Source organism: Ochotona princeps, chromosome 1 (genome assembly GCF_030435755.1).
Source record: "Ochotona princeps isolate mOchPri1 chromosome 1, mOchPri1.hap1, whole genome shotgun sequence".
Lineage (NCBI taxonomy): Eukaryota > Metazoa > Chordata > Mammalia > Lagomorpha > Ochotonidae > Ochotona > Ochotona princeps.
This window is the reverse complement of record NC_080832.1, coordinates 112,924,976-112,944,410: the sequence shown is the minus strand read 5'-3', so window position 1 is coordinate 112,944,410 and position 19,435 is coordinate 112,924,976. Positions and strand designations below refer to the sequence as shown.

The 19,435-nt window shown below is 49.1% G+C and overlaps 1 protein-coding gene across 1 annotated transcript in view; it reads right to left on the bottom strand.

The window, feature by feature from the left end:
- Window positions 1-5,623: 5,623 nt before the first annotated feature.
- NUDT3 (nudix hydrolase 3) overlaps window positions 5,624-19,435 on the bottom strand; it is a 91,204-nt gene continuing 77,392 nt past the window's right edge. Inside the window, exons 3-5 of the mRNA XM_004590286.2 lie at window positions 12,586-12,630; window positions 11,517-11,601; window positions 5,624-7,283 (exon numbers count right to left, since the gene is read on the bottom strand). Coding sequence (XP_004590343.1) covers window positions 7,105-7,283; window positions 11,517-11,601; window positions 12,586-12,630 — 309 coding nt within the window. The 3' untranslated portion in view covers window positions 5,624-7,104. The remainder of the gene's footprint in view (window positions 7,284-11,516; window positions 11,602-12,585; window positions 12,631-19,435) is intronic.

Below are 19,435 nucleotides of genomic sequence, written 5' to 3'. Positions count from 1 at the left end.
ATCTGAAGCCAGCAGCCAGGAACCTCTTCTGGGTCTCCCATGCAGGTGCAGGGTCCTAAAGCTTTGGGTCATCCTCGACTGCTTTCCCAGGCCACAAGCAGTGAGCTGCATGGGAAGCAGGGCCGCCAGGATTAGAACCGGTGTCCATAAGGGATCCCAGGGTGTTCAAGGCGAGGACTTTAGCTGCTATGCTATCACGCCGGGCCCTACTTCTAACTCTTCTAACCACCAATCCTAGCCCTGCTGAAACACCTGCTTGAAGCTTTCAGTGAGTCAGCAAAACAGACAGGTCCCTCACTGCGACGGAGGCCACCACCTCCAGACCCAACACTTACTGTCCACTCACGGGTGGAAGGGAAAGGATGAGCTCTTCAGGGGCCTCGGCAAAACATGGGCAGCAGCAGGAGCTTCTGAGCAGAACTGCTCCCTGCTGGCAGCAGGGAAGAGGTGATAGGTTTCTGTAAGAGCTGAGGCTGAGGCACCCGTGGCTCCCCCCACCTCCCACCCTGTGCAGAGAAGCCATGGCACAGGTTCTCACTCAGCCTGTGGAAACTTCTCCAGCCACGCTCTGCCCTGTTCCCTGGGGAGGCTGTGTGAGCGGCCCCATCTGTTCTCTGCCCTGTTCATGGTCTGTGAGATTCATGTTACCCTATTGGAACTGTGTAACTAATCGTAAGTGTCCTTTGGTTCACTGATTAATGAAGGACCAGGGTTTAGCACTGGAAAGCCTTCTCAGTGGCCTGAGAAAGGTCTGGGAGGGCACCAGAGAGCGTCATGGTTTTAGGGGAATGTCCTTAACTGAGGAGCAGAGTACTAGGGAGCACAGGTTCAATAAATCCCCACAGGGACCGCCAGGCACTCCTGCCAGTGACAGGCAAACAGGTGCAGTTGTGAGGCCTGGCACTTAGCATTTTTTTCCTAAGGCAATCTAAAGAATTTAGACTTTGATGTTAAGGTTTGGTTGTAATACAGCAGGTTAAGCTGATGCCTGTAATGCTGGCAGTCCACAGGAGACCGTTTGAGCCCCAGCTGTCCCATTTCTACTCCAGCTTTCTGCTCAGGCAATGGGAAGACAGCACAAGTTGGCTCATGTACTTGGGTCCCTCCCACTCATGACAGAGACCAAGATAAGATTCTGGGTTTCTGGCTTCAGCCTGGCCCTGGTTGTTGTGGCCATTTGGGGAAGGAAGCCATGAACGAAATATGTCAGTCTGTGTTTTGTATAAATAACTTTTTAAAAAAGATTTATTTATTTTTATTGCAAAGTCAGATGCACAGAGAGGAGGAGCAGAGAGAGGAAGATCTTCTGTCCAATGATTCACTCCCCAAGCAACGGCCGGTGCTGCGCCAATCCAGTCAGGAGCCAGGAACTTCTTCCAGGTCTCCCACACAGGTGCAGGGTCCTAAGGCTTTGAACCGTTCTCAACTGCTTTCCCAGGCCACAAGTAGGGAGGTGGATGGGAAGTGGAGCTGCTGGGACTAGAACCGGCACCCATATGGGATCCTGGTGCATTCAAGGCGAGGACTTTAGCTGCTAGGCCACCGCGCAGGGCCCCCTGAATAAATAACTTTTTAAAAAAATTTATTTTTATTGAAAAAGTAGACCAGATTTACCAAGAAAAGGAGAGAGCGAGTAAAAGATCCTACATCTGCAGGTTCATTCCCCAGATGACTGCAACAGCCAGAACTGAGCCAATCTAAAGCCAGGAGCCAGGGGCTTCTTCCAGGTCTCCCACGCAGAGGCAGAGTCCTAAGGCTTTGGGCCATTCTTGACTGCTTTCCTAAGCCACAAGCAGGGAGCTGGAAGGAAAGCGGAACAGCTGGGACCTGAATTGGTGCCTGCATGGAATCCCAGCATTGGCAAGGTGAGGGTTTAGCCATTCAGCCATAGCACTGGGCCCTTGAATAAATAAATTTATTTATTTAAGCATAGGGTCCTAGTCTGGACCTTGAACCCCCCAAAAGCTATTTTATTGCATGGCTCCAAATTCTTAGAAAAGGCTCTTCCGCAGTTGATGGGAGACTAAGTCGAGGGCCAGTGCAGACCAGGGGTGCTGGTCTTCGACGTAGTGATTTATGCAGCCATCATGCTTGGCCTGGCTGTGGGGTAAGGAGCACATCAGAATGGTAAAGCTGCAGATCTTCAAGCTTTTAAAGCCTCTGATCAGGATTCTCATGTAGAAGTTAGCGAAGTTTCATGGTTAAGAACTGGGAAGAGGGGCTCATCTGGCTAGTCATCTACCTGCATCCCATTTGGGCACCGGTTCATGTCCCAGCTGCTTCACTTCCCATTCAGCTCCCTGCTTGAGGTGTGGGAAAGCAGCGGAGGTTGGCCCAAAGCCTTGGGATGCTGCATCTTCATGGGAGATCCCAAGGAAGCTCCTGAATCCTAGCTTCACAACAGCCTGGCTTCTGGCTGGCATGGCCACTCAGAGTGAGCCAGTGCATGGAAGATCTGTGGGGACAAAAACATTGGCTCTCCAGCTTCCTAGTAAGAATCTTGCTTTTTTGGTGAAATCACTTTCTTCTTCAGCAGTTTCCCCCTGACCTGCGGGATTCACCTCCCCAGGTGGCAGTCTCAAGCCGGAGTGTGCCCAAAGCAGCACAACAGGCTAGCCTCCCCTCCTGCTGTCCAAGGCTTAAGGGAACCAGGAAGATGGCAATGGGACTGAAGGCAAGGCGAGAAGCCTCATTTCCTCAGCTGCCCGCTGAGGTACTAACAGCTCTGAGGGGGCCAGGCTGAAAGACTGGCGCCTCCAAAGAGAGTAGCTGACCACCGCCCTCACCCCCAGCCAGGACCTGCCGGCTGGCTGTTGACCTCACGTAAACCATTTCTAATCCCACTAGCTTGAGTCTGTCACTGGCTTTCCATGAAAGCAACAATGGAAGACACAGCCTTCGCACCCAGGGAGATTAATGCGAATTCTGGTTCTGGGTGGTACCCTGCCCACTCCCACCCACCTGGTGGACACCAGGCAGAGCCACTAACACGGAAGCTATGCAACTGGGAAGTCTCCCACTGTCCCATCCATTGGGAGTCATAGAAATGAGGGCACCCCAAATGAGCAGTGAGAATCAAGGTCTTGGGTCTGATGTTTCTCAGAATTTATAAGAATGAGACCTAGGAGAGCTGCTGGCATTGTTTAATAATCATTGCCAGACAGCCTGCTCCCTCCCTGTCCTGCCTGGCCCTCTCTTTTGGGAAGCTGCAACGTGGATGGGACCACTAAGAAGTTCCACCATCACTGACAGCCACGTCTGCACTTCTCTTTTTTTTTTTTAAAGATTTATTTATTTTTTATTACAAAGTCAGATATACAGAGAGGAAGAGAGACAGAGAGGAAGATCTTCCGTCCGATGATTCACTCCCCAAGTGAGCCGCAACGGGCCGGTGCGAGCCGATCCGAAGCCGGGAACCAGGAACCTCTTCCAGGTCTCCCACGCGGGTGCAGGGTCCCAATGCCTTGGGCCGTCCTCGACTGCTTTCCCAGGCCACAAGCAGGGAGGTGGATGGTAAGTGGAGCTGCTGGGATTAGAACCGGCGCCCATATGGGATCCCGGGGCTTTCAAGGCGAGGACTTTAGCCGCTAGGCCACGCCGCCGAGCCCTGCACTTCTCTTTAAGCACAAAGTGGAGACTCCGGGATTTCCACTTTCAGACCAGGACGGGCTGTAAGTACGCTTCAGGAACATGACAATCACATAACTGTGGGGGAAAATATCACAATGAATATGGAAATCCTTTTTGATAACTATGTAAGTGCATGTGGCTCAGGTTAAATAGTTAATACAAACAGAAACCCAGAAAGAACATGAGGACTACGACTCCCGTGAAGGCACGAACATGCAGAGACAGCTGTGACAAGTGTGTGAAGTCTGACACATGGCGTGTACACGAGCCGAAGACTGCCCACACCTCCCGTTAAGGGATTGCAGCGAGCGAGCAGGCAGTGGGAAAGGAGGAGGAACAGTTTTGCACAGATCTTTTCTTCTTCTTGGAAACAAAAAAAAATCCAGCAAAGCACAAAAATGAGTATTTCCTTCCAAGCAAGCCTAAGAGACTTCATGTGGGCTGACTTATAATGTCAAAACAGAAAATGCATCTTTGTCACGAAGGCACTGCCCACGCAGGAACACTTACCAGCCTCCTGTTCTGGTCCCTGAGGCTGTGAGGGTCGGGCGCCAGGGCACTGCTCCCTGCAGGGTGGGCACCGGCACACTCAGAGGGCGGAAGTCCTGCCGCACCGCCCCTGCTGGCCTCCCAGGGTCCCAGGGCAGCTGAGGCTCCCGCAGCCTTTGATCCGGCCAGATGGCTCAGCCTCGCCCCGCAAGCAAGGGGCCCTCTCCAGGAAGGGCATGCAGGCAGAAGACACTTGTACAAACAGACTCAATCGATTCATTAACTCTTCCATACTGTCAGGTTTGCTATGAGAAAAATCATAACTCCTGTCTCATGGACCGTACTATTTCCTGTGATGGCCGCCCTGCCTGCCTCTCTCCCACCCCTTTCTTCTCCCAACTCCCTTTCCACCCCTCCACACTCTTAAGTCCTGCTCCACAGAGCTGATATGATCTGACGTTTTCCAAATATCAGTGATTTACAAGCTTAAAATGAATTTTAATAAAACCCCCCACCACTTCTTCTCTACCCTGAATACGGTAGGCTGTCATGTATGTTTTAGTAACAACCAGAATCCAGCAGCTGTAAATTCACATGAGCAAGGGACTAGGTGGGAGTCTGTCTTGAACGCAGGGTCTGTTCCCATCAAGGCTGAAGAAGGCCAGCTGTGGTGGAATTAATGGCCAATCAATGTCAATGAGATGTTCTGCAAGCAAGCTCACTGGAGACCAAGCTTGTTCCAGCCAGGCACCCACCCTCGTCTGCCATGCAGGACTCTTAACTACACATCAACAAAAGCAGCCACCGTGGATGGTGCCAGGGAGTAAAAACCATCAACGCTGCTTTCCCAGGGCAACAGCTCTGGTACGGGACAAAGCCTCTCTTTGTCAGGGAGGATGGCACCTGAAGTCTCTCTAGCTGACTGTATTAACAGGCCTCAATCAAGTCACTAACGTTTACTTTCCTGACCCAAAGACACAGATAACCATCTCAACGGCGCTTGTGGACAGAGCACATTGGTACAGCAACCCAACAACTCCTCTGGGCATTGAGGAGCCCACAGATGCTGGTGGCTAGTGGCTGCCAGTGGCCGTCAGGCCCATGTCAGGAGAGGGGTTCCCCAGGGAAGGCAGGCGATACTGACTCTGCTCAGCACTCATCTCACTCTCCCCTCACTCATCTATATGCACGGAGCCTCAAGGTGCTCCAGGTCAGGTGACAGGTGGCCGCCTGTTCACTTTTAAGCAGGACACGGGAACAGCGAGTGTGCTTGGACTTAAATCTTACGATGCTGTTTCTGGCCCGGACCTTGCTTGGGACTGAACTCCTTTCCAGGAGGTATGAGGGTCGCCCAAGAAAACTGCTGGCTCTGTGAAGAAGGATGCAAACTGAGAACAGGCAGCAAGATTTAAAACTCCTCCACTGATGTCTCCACAAACGCCCAACACTCCATGACAGCTCTAGCAGATACACGGATTCTTGTAGTGGGAACGAAGAAAACAGCTTTTCAAAGTTTAGTATTTATTAGAATCCTTAAATAAAGAACTATGATTTTAGTTTCACATCTTGGCTATGTTTTGACAAAGGAGATGTCACTAGAGGTATAGCAACAATCTCCTGTCCCAAGCCAGGGATCAATCAGTGTCCCCCACCCCCCCACCCCCCACAGCAAGACCCTTTTCAAGACACTTTCACTTCTCAACTAAACAACACAATTGGCAAATAAGCCAGCAGGAAACCTGCATCAGAAGCCAGTGAGGAGGTCCGCAGCCTGCCGCGGCGGGTCACACAGCTGCTCCGAGGAAGCATTCCGAGGCCTCTTGTGAGGACTGGACTTCGCATGTCCTGCTGGGAGCACAGTCGGCACCTCTGAGCGTGCGCCCAGGTGTGACCCCAAGTGCTGTGATGTCACCACGTGAGCTCCCGGACCTGGTTCTACTCAGAAACTGGATCTGGTCACCAGGTGTGGGGAGCATAACCTCGCACACAGCTGATGCCTCCGTTCCGCACGGTGTGAGGCCCGCATGGACGAGAGCAACGGCCGCTGGCAGCAGGAAGAAGCATTATGGAACAGATCCCAAAGCCACAGAACACAAGCTGGGCTTGAGGCTCCGTCATCCCAGGAATCCAGCCGGAAGCCCGCTGGCCACACAGAAGGCAGAATCCAACATCTAGCACTGCTATTCCGGATCCAGGCTGAGCCAACTGGTCTCTTCCTGTTTCTTCCTTGGCATGGAAAGCCAGCTGAGGGAAATGGCCGGGAGCCCTGGGAGCACGGGGGTCGCTAATGTGTCCTCGCTGACTGGGCAAGGGCAGACTGGGAAACCTGCCTTGTCACTGCCTAGCCTCACACAATGAAAGGTAAATGAATTGTGAGGTTCTCAATTTCAGAAATACACTGAATTAAAAAAGAAAAAAAAAAACTTGAAAAATCAAACCACTAAGTTTCTCTTTCTAAAAGCATTTATTTACATATTATATGTCCAGAATATAATGTGTAGATAAATGCATCCTGCAGTGAAAATGACCACCTACGGGGCCAAACAGCACACTACAGGACAAATTCTTGAAAAGTTTTCTCACATTGGTATCTTTTAATTAAAAAAAAAGAAAAGAAAAGAAAAAAGAATAAAAGAAAACTCTCTGGCCAGGACTGGGCTGAGGCCCACAGGAATACTGCGGAACGCAAGGTGGGGAGAGGCTGTTGGCCTCTCTTCCAAGGCCTGCAGGGAGGGAGAGGGGAGAGACAGAGCATGCACAAAGTACTTACACTTACAGACCCACCCCACCCCTGGAGAGAACAAGAAGCAGCCCCAGTGCTAACCCCGGCAGGCAGCAGCACCGCCAGGACCCCCTTCTCTGCTGCCCGTCATGCCGTGTTAGAAAGAGGAGGCCGCGGAGGAAAGGTGGGAAGAGCCAGGGGAGAGGGAAGATCCTCACTTCAGTCTAGTTTCCCACTTCCACTGCTCTTACGGGAGCCTTCAGTCATCTGATGCCCGACATGGAGCTCTGAGGGGAAACCGAGTACGTGGTGGCCACGACAGGGGTGCCATTGTTGGCAGAGTAGCCTTGCCTCAACGTCTCAAAATACGACGCCTGCACGGGCTTGTGACACTGCAGCACTTTGATGGCATCTTCTATTTTAAACCATTCCCGCTTCCTTCCTGTGGAGGCAGAAAGTGAAAGAAGTCAGCACAGAAGAGAAAAAAAAAAAAAAAAGCAAGTTTCTCAGCCTAGAAGTTTGTGAAAATGTGCAGTGAGCCTTCTCCCACCCGAACCAGGACCCTGCAGCCCACCTGCGGGGCCCCACTGAGCTGTGTGACGCTGGGCAAACATCCAAGCTTCTCTGTGTCCCTGTTACCTTGCCTAGAGAACACAGATAACAGGCTGTGCTCCCTGCAGGACGATCCTGAACTGCATCTGGCACACGGTATGCACTGTTAAGAGTTTGCGTTTTAATTGTTAACTGCTTCTTCTTCACTTCATACTGTTTCCTTTTATTTTTCCCCCTCAAGATTGAGTCCGAAGCTTCTTCCGGGTCTCCCACATGGGTGCAGGGGACCAAAGCACTTGAGCCACTCTCCACTCCTCTCCCAAGTGCATTAGCAGGGAGCTGGACCAGAGGAAGAACAGTTCGGGTCTGGCACGATGGCTCCCCTTGCCAGTGCCAGGATCCCATTTTGGCAGCCATTTGTGTCCCAATTACTCTATTTCATCCAGCTCCCTGCTTGTGGCCTAAGAAAGCAGTGGAAGATGACCCAATGACTTGGGACTCTGCACCTGTACTGGAGACCCGGAAAAAGCCCCTGGCTCCTGGCTTCTGGCTTCTGATTGGCTTAGTTCTGGCCATGGTAGTCACTTGGGGAGTGAACCAGATAGAAGATCTTTCTGTGTCTGCTTCCCTATAGCCTGTCCAATAAAAATAAATAAATCTTCAAAACCAAAAAAGAAGTGGAGCAGTTGGTAAATGAACTGCCACCATATAGGATGATGCCACTGCAGGTGGTGGCTTTACCCACCATACCACAGCAACAGTCCCTTCATGTTGTTTCTTAAGCAATATTCTATGTTATAAAAAATGTGACATTTAATAGCTACAGTACATCATAATGTCTGGGATGGGTGTACTGTCATACAGTTACTCATTTTCCTATCTTTGAACATCAGTCACCTACAATTTGGTTATAATTTTAGCTTAAATAATATATTTTTAAAGAAAGTCGGGGCTGGCACTGTGGTTTAGTGAGCAAAGCCTCTACCTGCAGTGTTAACATTCCATATGGGTACGGGTTCTAGTTCCCACTGCTCCACTTCCAAACCAGCTTCCTGCTAATTTGCCTGGGAAGACAGTGGAGGAACCCAACTGCTTGGGCTCCTGTGCCCACATGGGAAGGACAGAAGAATTTCCTAGCTTTGGCCTGACCCAGTCCTAGCCAAAGCAGCTATTCAGAGAATGAACCAATAAACAGATCTCTCTTTTCCTCTCTCTGTAACTCTGTCTTTCAAATAACATAACTTTTGTTGTTCATTTGTATTGGAAAGTCAGAGTTACAGAGAGAGAAGGAGATAGACAAAAAGATCTTTTGTCCACTGGCTGATTCTCCAAGTGATCACAACAGCTGGAGTTGAGCTGATCCAAAGCCAGGAGCCAGGGGCTTCTTCTGGGTCTCCCACATGGGTATAGAGTCCCAAGGCTTTGGGTCACTCTCTGCTGCTTTCCAAGGCAACAAACAGGGAGCTGGATAGGAAGTGGAGCATCTGGGATATGAACCAGCACCCATCTGGGATCCCAGATGTGCAAGGTGAGGATTTAACCACTGAGCCATTGTGCCGGGCCCAAATAACATAAATCTTTAAAAACAAAAACAAAACTTTCTCCTTGATTAATTTTTTTAAATTTGAAAATTTTTTAGGGCCCGGCAGCGTGGCCTAGCAGCTAAAGTCCTCACCTTGAACACACCGAGATCCCATTTGGGCGCCAGTTCTAATCCCGGCAGCTCCACTTCCCATCCAGCTCCCTGCTTCTGGCCTGGGAAAGCAGTTGAGGACGGCCCAAAGCTTTGGGACCCTGCACCCGCGTGGGAGACCCAGAAGAGGTTCCTGGTTCCCGGCTTCGGACTGGCGCAGCACCGGCCGTTGCAGCTCACTTGGGGAGTGAATCATCGGACGAAAGATACTCCTCTCTGTCTCTCCTCCTCTCTGTATACCTGACTTTGTAATAAAATAAATAAATCTTTAAAAAAAATTTTTTTTAGATAAAGATCCCTACCACAACAGCTAAGAGTAAAGCATCTGAAGGTTGGATGGCTCATATACACACTGCCCAGAGGCTTTCCTCAAGGGCTATGCCGCTCATTTCCACTCATCTCACGGCACCCCCGCCAGCAATGCTACCTTTACTATTGTTAATTCTCTGAAAAGATGTATTTATTTGAAAGCAGAGTGAGATAGAAAGAGAGTAACTGATTTTTCCATCCATTGTTTTATTCCTCAAGTGGCTGTAACCATCAGGGCTGGGTCAGGCTGAAGCTGGGAGCCAGGACCTGCACCTGTGTGTCCCAAAGTGAGTGGCAGGAGTCTGAGCACTTGGGTTATCCTCCACTGCCTTCCCAGAGTGGCTGGGACTCAAAGCAGCCCTAAAATATGGAAATCTACTGCTGTGAGCAGCAGCCTCATTTGCTGTCCCACAATGCCATCTGTTTCACATGGGCCAGATCCCATTTCTCAGTGGGCAAGGAGAATGCCAGCAAGGCCCTCTGGAAGCTGCAGTGGGCTTATTTCTCACATTTTTAAAAAGATTTATTTTGGGCCCGGCGGCGTGGCTTAGCGGCTAAAGTCCTCGCCTTGAAAGCCCCGGGATCCCATATGGGTGCCGGTTCTAGTCCCGGCAGCTCCACTTCCCATCCAGCTCCCTGCTTGTGGCCTGGGAAAGCAGTCGAGGACAGCCCAAGACTTTGGGACCCTGCACCCATGTGGGAGACCCGGAAGAGGTTCCTGGTCCCGGCATCGGATTGGCGAGCACCGGCCCGTTGCGGCTCACTTGGGGAGTGAAACATCGGATGGAAGATCTTCCTCTCTGTCTCTCCTCCTCTCTGTATATCCGGCTTTCCAATAATAATAAAATCTTTAAAAAAAAAAAAAAGATTTATTTTATTTTTATTGCAAAGTCAGATATACAGAGAGGAAGATCTGTTCGATGATTCACTCCCCAAGAGACTGCAATGGCTGGTGCTGTGCTGATCTGCAGCCAGGAACCAGGAACTTCTTCTGGGTCTCCCACACGGGTACAGGGTCTCAAGGCTTTGAGCTATGCTCAACTGCTTTCCCAGGCCACAAACAGGGAGTTGGATGGGAAATAGAGCTGCCGGGATTAGAACTGGCGCCCATATGGGATCATGGCCTAGATGCTAGGCCACCATACTGGGTCCTATTTCTCACATTTTAAATTATTTCAGTTAGGGCAGCTCTCAGTGGTGGGAGCACCAGCTGCAGGGTGAGTTTGGAGGTTACCAGAGCAACTGGTACCTTCCCAGTCAGCTTGACAAGTGTGTGGCAGCCCGGCTTGAGCACAGGCCCACAGCTCACTTGCCTCCTGTCCTGGAGCCGGACTCAGCACATCCATGCCAAGTGCAGGTGTTCATGCATGCTGCAGCACTGTTAGATACAAAGTCCTGAGAAGAGCTATGATCTGTCCAGGTTAACAGCGGGAGGGGGACATGGTGGCATAGCACACACATGGACTGTGGCAGGGTTTTGTAAGCAAGTTTTATCTGCCTGCCAGTCCGTCACAGGAACTATACTTCTCTAGCATAGGATTTCATTCAGAGGCAAAAAAAAAAAAAAAAAAATCACAACAGGAATCAAACATGAAACTGCCACCACTGCATGTTTACTAGACAGGCCCACAGCAGTGATCCAGGAGAAAGTGGTGTGGCCCTACAGGGCAGTGCCAAGGAGAAAATTGGACATGGCCTCTCTGACTTGGCCTCTACTGATCACCTTTACAGGACAGAACTTATACCCCCAAACTGAAAGTTTCCTGTAACAATACGAGTGAGTGCCATGAGGAGTTATGACCAGGGTCCTGCTCAGCCAGTGGTGGCCAAAGCCAAGGAGGGCCTGGCGGGGAGAGAGAAGGTACAAATGTAGAACCTTCCAGAGCTGAGCCAGGTGACAACAGGAACAAGCGCTCTCATTTCTCATGCAACATGTTTCCATTTCCTGACAATGTACACAACCACCTCTCAAACAGTTCAAAACCCAAGTTTCTTCAGTTAAAAATTCATATGCCTGCTTCCTAAGACTCGGCCTGGTGTTACCTCCCATTGGACTCCAGAGGACGCTCTAAGGTGTAGCAAAGGCTGCCACGGCTGGGATGTTCTCTGGTGACAACTTACCAATGTTCACAGAGTCCTCCCAGTCTTCCAGTACTTCTGTGACAATGAGGACATACACGTACGTCCTGTGCTTCCTCTCCTGGTTCTGAGGGGGCAAAGACAAGGACAGCACAAGAGTTTTCCTTGGAGAGCTGAGACGACTTGCATGAAACCCACTCGTGTGCGCTGTCCTTCGCTTAGGAACTGAGAGTCCTTTGGCTTGGTCTTATCCTACAATCGTGGTCTATTTATTCTTTTCATGTTATTTGAGAGACAGGGTGACAGGTAGATAATTGTCCCCTCACTGATTCTCTCTCCAAAGCCTGAAACAGTAGGGGCTGGACCAGGTTGAAGCCAGGTATCCAGAGTTCAGTCTCGGGCCTCTACATGCCTGGCAGGGAGCCAAGGACTTTGGCCTTCCCTTGCCACTTTCTGGTATATGCCTCAGCAGGAAGCAGAAGCAGAGTAGCCAAGATGGGAACGGGGCACTGGCACATGGGATGCAAGCATCCCAAGCAGTGACTTACCAGCTGGGTCCAGCGCTCGCCTCTCCTGGCCTACTTGAAGCCAACTGTATTTGAATTCATTTAGGGTATGTTCTAAAGCTGAACTTGCATACTCATTTTTTCCTTTTCTTTGCCCTAACTCCAACATCAAATGCCGTAACCTCTCAACAAGCAACATGTAAACTAAACTGGACGGCGATGGGGACTGCATGGAGGCACCACACTGCTGGTGCATTTAGGCTGACGAGCAGGGTGCCCTGCACACTGCCCTCCTTCCAACCTACTCTGCTCATCATCCACTGTTTCACACCTGCCTCACAGATGAGCTCCTTATTATCCCACTCTTGGGATAGCTACATATGCTAATTTTCCTCTTTTCTCTACATGCACCTATCTTTCCTTCCATTTTTGAGCAGAGAGAAAAGCAGGAATAGGGTAGTAAAATAAAAGGAAATCTTTAAAAGAGAGAATGTCATTTATTCTCTGCTTCTGCTGCTGTTTGGACAATCAGGTGAAACAGATTGCATAGTCCCTAATTAGGTTATTAATATACCATTTTTAACCAAAGGTTTTAAAAGACTTACCTCAAAAATCCCAACTAGTCTTCCCAATGTCCCTTTTACGCCAGCCTGAAAAAATCAAAGGGAAAAATGAACACTCTGCTTGCTGGCTGCTTGTTGGCCTTGATGGGCATCTTCTGGAGTAGTCTGTGGAACAGAGAACAAACGAACACACACAGGGGGCCATGGCACAGGTGTGGCGGCTCCCAGAAGGATCACTGGGCAGGGAGAACTCCTCGCCTCTCTCCACCACCATCCCGGCCATGATGCCAATAAATACATCCCAACCACCTAACCAGAACCCCAAAATGGCAATAGCGAACAAGTTGGAAGGCAAAATCCACAAGACCAAGATCCTTGCTGACTGGGTTCTGGCTGTCTGTTCCTCAGGTAGGAGGAGCCCAGTACCCAGTGGGTAACACAGGCACAGGCTACCAGGATGGAAATGCAGAGCTATCTCACAGATGGAGAGTGAAGGGGCGACCTCAGCAGGTGTTGAGAAGTTTTCTTTTTTTTTTTTTTATAAAGATTTATTTATTTTTATTACAAACTCAGATATACAGAGGAGGAGAGACAGAGAGGAAGATCTTCCGTCCGATGATTCACTCCCCAAGTGAGCCGCAACAGCCAGAGCTGAGCTGATCCAAAGCCAGGAGCTAGGAGCCTCTTCTGTTTCTCCCACGTGGGTGCAGAGTCCCAAGGCATTGGGCCGTCCTCGACTGCTTTCCCAGGCCACAAGCAGGGAGCTGGATGGGAAGTGGAGCTGCCGGGATTAGAACCGGTGCCCACATGGGATCCCAGGGCGTTCAAGGTGAGGACTTTAGCCTCTAGGCCACACTATGTATTAACACTACGTACTCAATACGTATTACACATTAACACACTACGTATTCAATACGTATTAACTCCTTTAGGCCCTTGAATAGTTGTTTAGATGTGAGACTTTCTAATCCATTAAAGATGATTTCTTAACAGAAAGAAAAAGGCTCGGCATGGTAGCCTAGCAGCTAAGGTCCTCACCTTGCATGTGCCAGTATCCAATATGGGCACGAGTTATAATCCCGGTGGCCCCAATTCCCATCCAGCTCCCTGCTTGTGACCTGGGAAAGCAGTCAAGGACAGCCCAAAGCCTTGGACCCTGCAACCATATGGGAGACCTGGAAGAGGCTCCAGGCTCCTGGCTTTGGATTGGCACAACTCTGGCTGTTGCAGCTGCTTGGGCAGTGAATCATTGGATGGAAGATCTTCCTCTCTGTCTCTCTTCTCTGTATCTGCCTTACCAATAAAAATAAATAAACCTATAAAAAAGAAAGAAAGAGGGCCCAGCGCAATAGCATAGTAGTTAAAGTCCTCGCCTTGCACACGCTGGGATCCCATATGGGCACCAGTTCTAATTCCGGCAGCCCCACTTCCCATCCAGCTCCCTACTTGCGTCCTGGGAAAGCAGTCGAGGATGGCCCAAAGCCTTGAGACCCTGCAACGCATGGGAGACCCGGAAGAGGTTCCTGGCTCCTGGCTTCGGATTGGCTCAGCTCCACCTGTTGCGGCTCACTTGGGGAGTGAACCATTGGACGGGAGATCTTCCTCTCTGTCTCTCCTCCTTTCTGTATATCCGCCTTTCCAATAAAAATAAGTAAATCTTTTTTTAAAAAGAAAGAAAAGGAAGGAAGGTAGGTAGGTAGAAAGGGAGGGAGGGAGGAAGGGCCTAGTACCAGGATCCCGTATGAGTGCTATTTCATGTCCCGGCTGCTCCACTTCCCTTCCAGCTTCCTGTTTGTGGCCTGGGAAAGCAGCAGAGGATGGCCCAAGTGCTGGGACCCTGCATTCTGTGGAGACCTGGAAGAAGCTCTTGGCTCTGGATCGGCTCAGCTCTGGCCATTGTGGCCACTTGAGAGTGAACCAGATGACTGAGATCTTTCTCCCTGTTCTCTCTGTAAATATGCCTTTAAAAAAAAAAGATATTTTAATTTTTACAGAGAGAAGGAGAGACAAAGAGGTCTTCTATTCTCTGGTTCACTTCCCAAATAGTAACAGCAGCTGGAGCTAGATCAATCCAAAACCAGTAGTCAGGAAATTCTTCTAGGGCTCCCACATGGGTGCAAGGCCCAAGCACCTGGGGCATCTTCTGCTGCCTTCCCAGGCCAGTAGCAGGGAGTTGAATCGGAAATGTTATAGAGGCATTTCAAACTGGTACCCATATGGGATGTTAGCATTGCAGGCAGGGGCTTATTTAATCTACTACACAATATCGGCCCCATTACTACTTTTTTTTAATCATCCTGTTCCAACTGTGTGTACTTTTGTGTCCATGATTTTCTCTTCCTTGTAAACAGAACATTTGCATTTACTCTTGGAACATCTCAACATACTTAAATTCTTCACCAGGACAGTCTGTCTATACAGTTCTCATCTGAAGTGATTTGGTAGGTGTTCCAAGGTGCTAGGGGACTTTGCAGAAAGTGCCACACATTCAGAAGGTGGCTTAGCTGGGGCTTTGCGGGGTGCTGTGCCTGTATCTTTTCCTTAACTACTAACTAGATCACTCCTATGTTCTGAAAAGGCCCAGCTCCTGCTGCCCACTCCCCCAGCCCATTTCAACGGGGCCTCTGCAACTGCCCTTACTCCAAGGGCGGCAAGGAGCTGCTGAGGTGAGGCAGTCTGCAGCTCCCTTGTGGTTCTGTGAATCTGCTGCACTCTGAAACATGCACTGGGCCTGGGACATACCATCATTTTGTCTTCCTCTGATTTACTTCCCCAATGGCTGCAAATGGCCAAGGCTAAACTGGGCTGAAGCCAAGAACCAGACTCCAGGCAGGTCTCCCACAGGCGTGCCAGGTAGCCTAGCACCTGGGCTACCACTCATTGGCTTCCCAGGTGCTTTAGCAAAACCTGGATTGGAAATAAAATAGCTAAAACTGAAATGCATGCTCCAGTTTGGGATGCTGGCATTGCTGGCCCCAGCTAGGCCACTGTACCAGAGTAACTGGCTCCAGAAAAGTAACTTTTACTGGGCAGGAACCATGCTATAGTAGCCTAAGTCTCCACCTGCAAGCACCAGCATCCCATATGGGTGTCAGTTCATGTCCCAGCTGCTCCATTTCTGATCCAGCTCCCTGCTTGTGGCCTGGGAAAGAAGCAGAGGATAGCTCAAGTCCTTGGGCCCTTGTACCTGCATGGGAGACCCAGAAGAAGCTCCTGGCTCCTGGATTTAGATTGGTTCAGGCTCCAGCCATTACAGCCATTTGGGGAGTCAGTCAGAGGATAGAATACCTCTCTCTCTCCCCTTCTCTCTGTAAATCTTCCCTTTCAAATAAATAAAGTTTTAAAAAGATGTATTTATTTTTATAGCAAAGTCAGATTTTTAGAGAGCAGGAGAGACAGTGAGGAAGATTTTCTGTCCGATGATTCACTCCCAAGTGACCACAACAGCAAGAGTTGTGCCAATCCGAAGCCAGGATCCAGGAACTTCTTCCAGGTCTCCTACACAGGTGAGACTACGCGGGCCCATCAAATAAATATATAAAAATTCTAAAAAATATTCCAAAAAAATATTTAAATACAGCTAAGACTCAATTTGCATAAAATAGACAGAAATGTTAACAGCTCTTTTAACTTTGTTTTTGGGCCTGGCACGATAGCCTAGTGACTAAAGTCCTCGCCTTGTATGTGCCAGGATCCCATATGGACGCTGGTTCTAATCCTGGCAGTCCCACTTCCCATTCAGCTCCCTGCTGTGGCCTGGGAAAGCAGTTGAGTATGGCCTAAGGCCTTGGGACCCTGCACCCACATGGGAGACCCGAATGAAGCTCCTGGCTCCTGGCTTTGGATATGCTTAGCTTCGGTTACGGTCACTTGAGGAGTGAATCAACAGACAGAAGATCCTCCTCTTTGTCTCTCCTTCTCTCTGTACATCTGACTTTGCAATAAAAATAAATAAACCTAAAAAAAAAAAAAAAAGCTTTGCTTTCACTGTGTTTGAGAAGCACGGAGAGTAAGATCTTTCATGCACGGACTTGTTTCCCAAGTGCCCATAGAGCACAACGGTGTGCCAGGCCCATGCCAAGGCCCAGGACGCCATTTGTTTCTCCCACTTGGAGGGCAGAGGCCTAAGGACTCCATACATCACCTGCTACCTCCCTGGGTGAGCATTAGCAGGAGGCTGGAATGTAAACAGGGGGGCTGGGATTGGAGCCAGGCATTGATACGGGATGTAGGTGGCCCAAGCAGAGATGTAACCAAATGCTTGCCCCTCTAACAGTTAAGAGATATGTAATAGGGCCCAGTGGAGTGGCCTAGTGGCTAAAGTCCTCGCCTTGAATGCCCCGGGATCCCATATGGGCACCAGTTCTAATCCCGGCAGCTCCACTTCCCATCCACCTCCCTGCTTGTGGCCTGGGAAAGCAGTTGAGGACAGCCCAATGCTTTGGGACCCTGCACCAGCGTGGGAGACCCAGAAGAGGTTCCTGGTTCCCGGCTTCGGATTGGCGCGCACCGGCCCGTTGCGGCTCACTTGGGGAGTGAATCATTGGACGGAAGATCTTCCTCTCTGTCTCTCCTCTCTGTATATCTGACTGTAATAAAATGAATAAATCTTTCAAAAAAAAAAGGAGATACATAATAAAGATAATGGAAGCCGATTTAAAGCAGGTCCTTTTTTTGACCAAGGGTTTATAAAATTATTCATGAGCCACAAAAATAATCAATTTTAAAAATTACCATGTCTGAACTGACTTAGTGAATTTTGAGTCCCAGCTGAGACTGCCTTAGCAGGGCCAGATGAAATGATTTTGCTTCTTGTATGTTCCCCACCCGATTTACATGTTTATACTTTCGGGTGACTTATATATTCTGAAATTAATTTTTACTAATTATCCCTCAAGGAATTCTGTTCCTTTCTTCTGCCAACATACCTGTTTTTTCTACTTCCTATTTATTATTATTATTATTATTTCTAAAGTTCGTATTAGTTCTTTATAACCATACTCTTGTGACTATGGTCCATTTGAATGCAAATATATACCCTTATAATTTAAATTGTTCCTGGAAAATAATTGTGTTTCACAGCCAGCTAAAGCTAACTAGTTTGTATTTTATGAATTATCAATAAAAACTGCTTTAGAGGGTGGGTGGGCTGCTACAGGGCCCCCTGAAACTACCACCCACACAGTTACAGCCTGCACATGTGCATGGGGGAGCCCTGGCTGGTGCAGCTGGGGGCCCTGACAGGGCCAAGGATAAATAAAGACTCAAAGAGGCCGTCATCTGTCTCTTCTGCAAAGGGGAAAGAACATTCTCTTGAGAAGCTAGTATTTAACCTATTTTAAAAATTTATTTATTTACTTTTATTTGAAAGTCAGAGTTACAGAGAGACACAGAAATCTTTTTTTTAAAACATTTATTTATTTTTATTACAAAGTCAGATATACAGAGAGGAGCAGAGATAGAGACGAAGATCTTCTGTCTGATGATTCACTCCCTAAGTGACCGCGACGGCCGGTGCTGTGCCGATCCGAAGCCAGGTGACAGGAGCCTCCTCCAGGTCTCCCACACGGGTGCAGTGTCCCAACGCATTGGGCCTTACTCCACTGCTTTCCCAGGCCACAAGCAGGGAGCTGGATGGGAAGTGGAGCTGCTGGGATTAGAAACGGCGCCCATATGGGATCCCAGTGTGTTCAAGGCGAGGACTTTTAGCCGCTAGGCCACGCCACTGAGCCCAACACAGAAATCTTGCATCTGCAGGTTTATTCCCCAAATGGCTGCAATGGCTAAAGCCAGGAGCCAGGAGCTTCATCTGGCCCCACTTGAGTGCAGGGGCCCAAGATCTTGAGCCATCCTCTGCTGCTTTCCCACGCAGGAAACTGGAGCAGATATGGAACAACTGGGACTCAAACTGGCTCCCATACAGGATGCCAATGCTGCAGGCAGAGGTTACAGCCACGACTTAATTAATTAAACTACTGCGTTTTTTAAGATTTACTTATTTTTATTCGAAAATTGGATATACAGAAGAGGACAAAGATCTTCCGTCTGCTGATTCACTCCCCAGTGGCCACAATGGTCAGAGCTGAGCCGATTTGAAGCCAGAAGCCTCTTGCAGGTATCCCATACAGGTGCAGGGTCCCAAAGCCTTGGGCCATCCTCAACTGCTTTCCCAGGCCGCAAGCAGGGAGCTGAATGGGAAGTGGAGCTGCCGGGATTAGAACTGGTGCCCATATGGGATCCTGACACGTACAAGGCGAGAACTTTAGCCATTAGGTTATCACGCTGGGCCTTATTATTTCTTAAAGAAACTAAAAGTTTAGAAAAGAAAATCATCTCTAAACTTTAAGGGTATAAATCAATTCAATATTATAATACCATGTAATTTTTTAAAACTTGTTTATTAACAGTAATTTCCACATTTGACACTTATATCTCTGTTTTCCTTTAGAGGACTTTTCTGCATGAAGCATACCAACTCTGGCGTAAAGTCCAGGATAAACTGAGCCTAGTGCATGGCTCAACAGGCTAATCCTTTACCTGTAAGCACCAGCATCCCATATGGGCGCCAGTTTGTGTCCCAGCTGCTCCACTTCCCATCCAGCTCCCTGCTTGTGGCCTAGGAAAGCAGCTGAGGGTGGCCCAAGGCCTTGGGACCCTGCACCTGCATGGGAGACCCAGATGAAGCTCCAGACTCCTGCCTTGGGATCAGCTCAGTTCCGGCTGTTGCGGCCGCTTGGGGAGTGAATCAATGGACAGATGATCTTCCTTTCTGTCTCTCCTCCTCTCTGTGTATCCGACTTTGTAATAAAAATAAAATAAATCTTTAAAAAAATAAATAAAGTGATCAGACCAGTCATCCTAAAGTAAAAAGCAAAGAACTATTCTTATATTT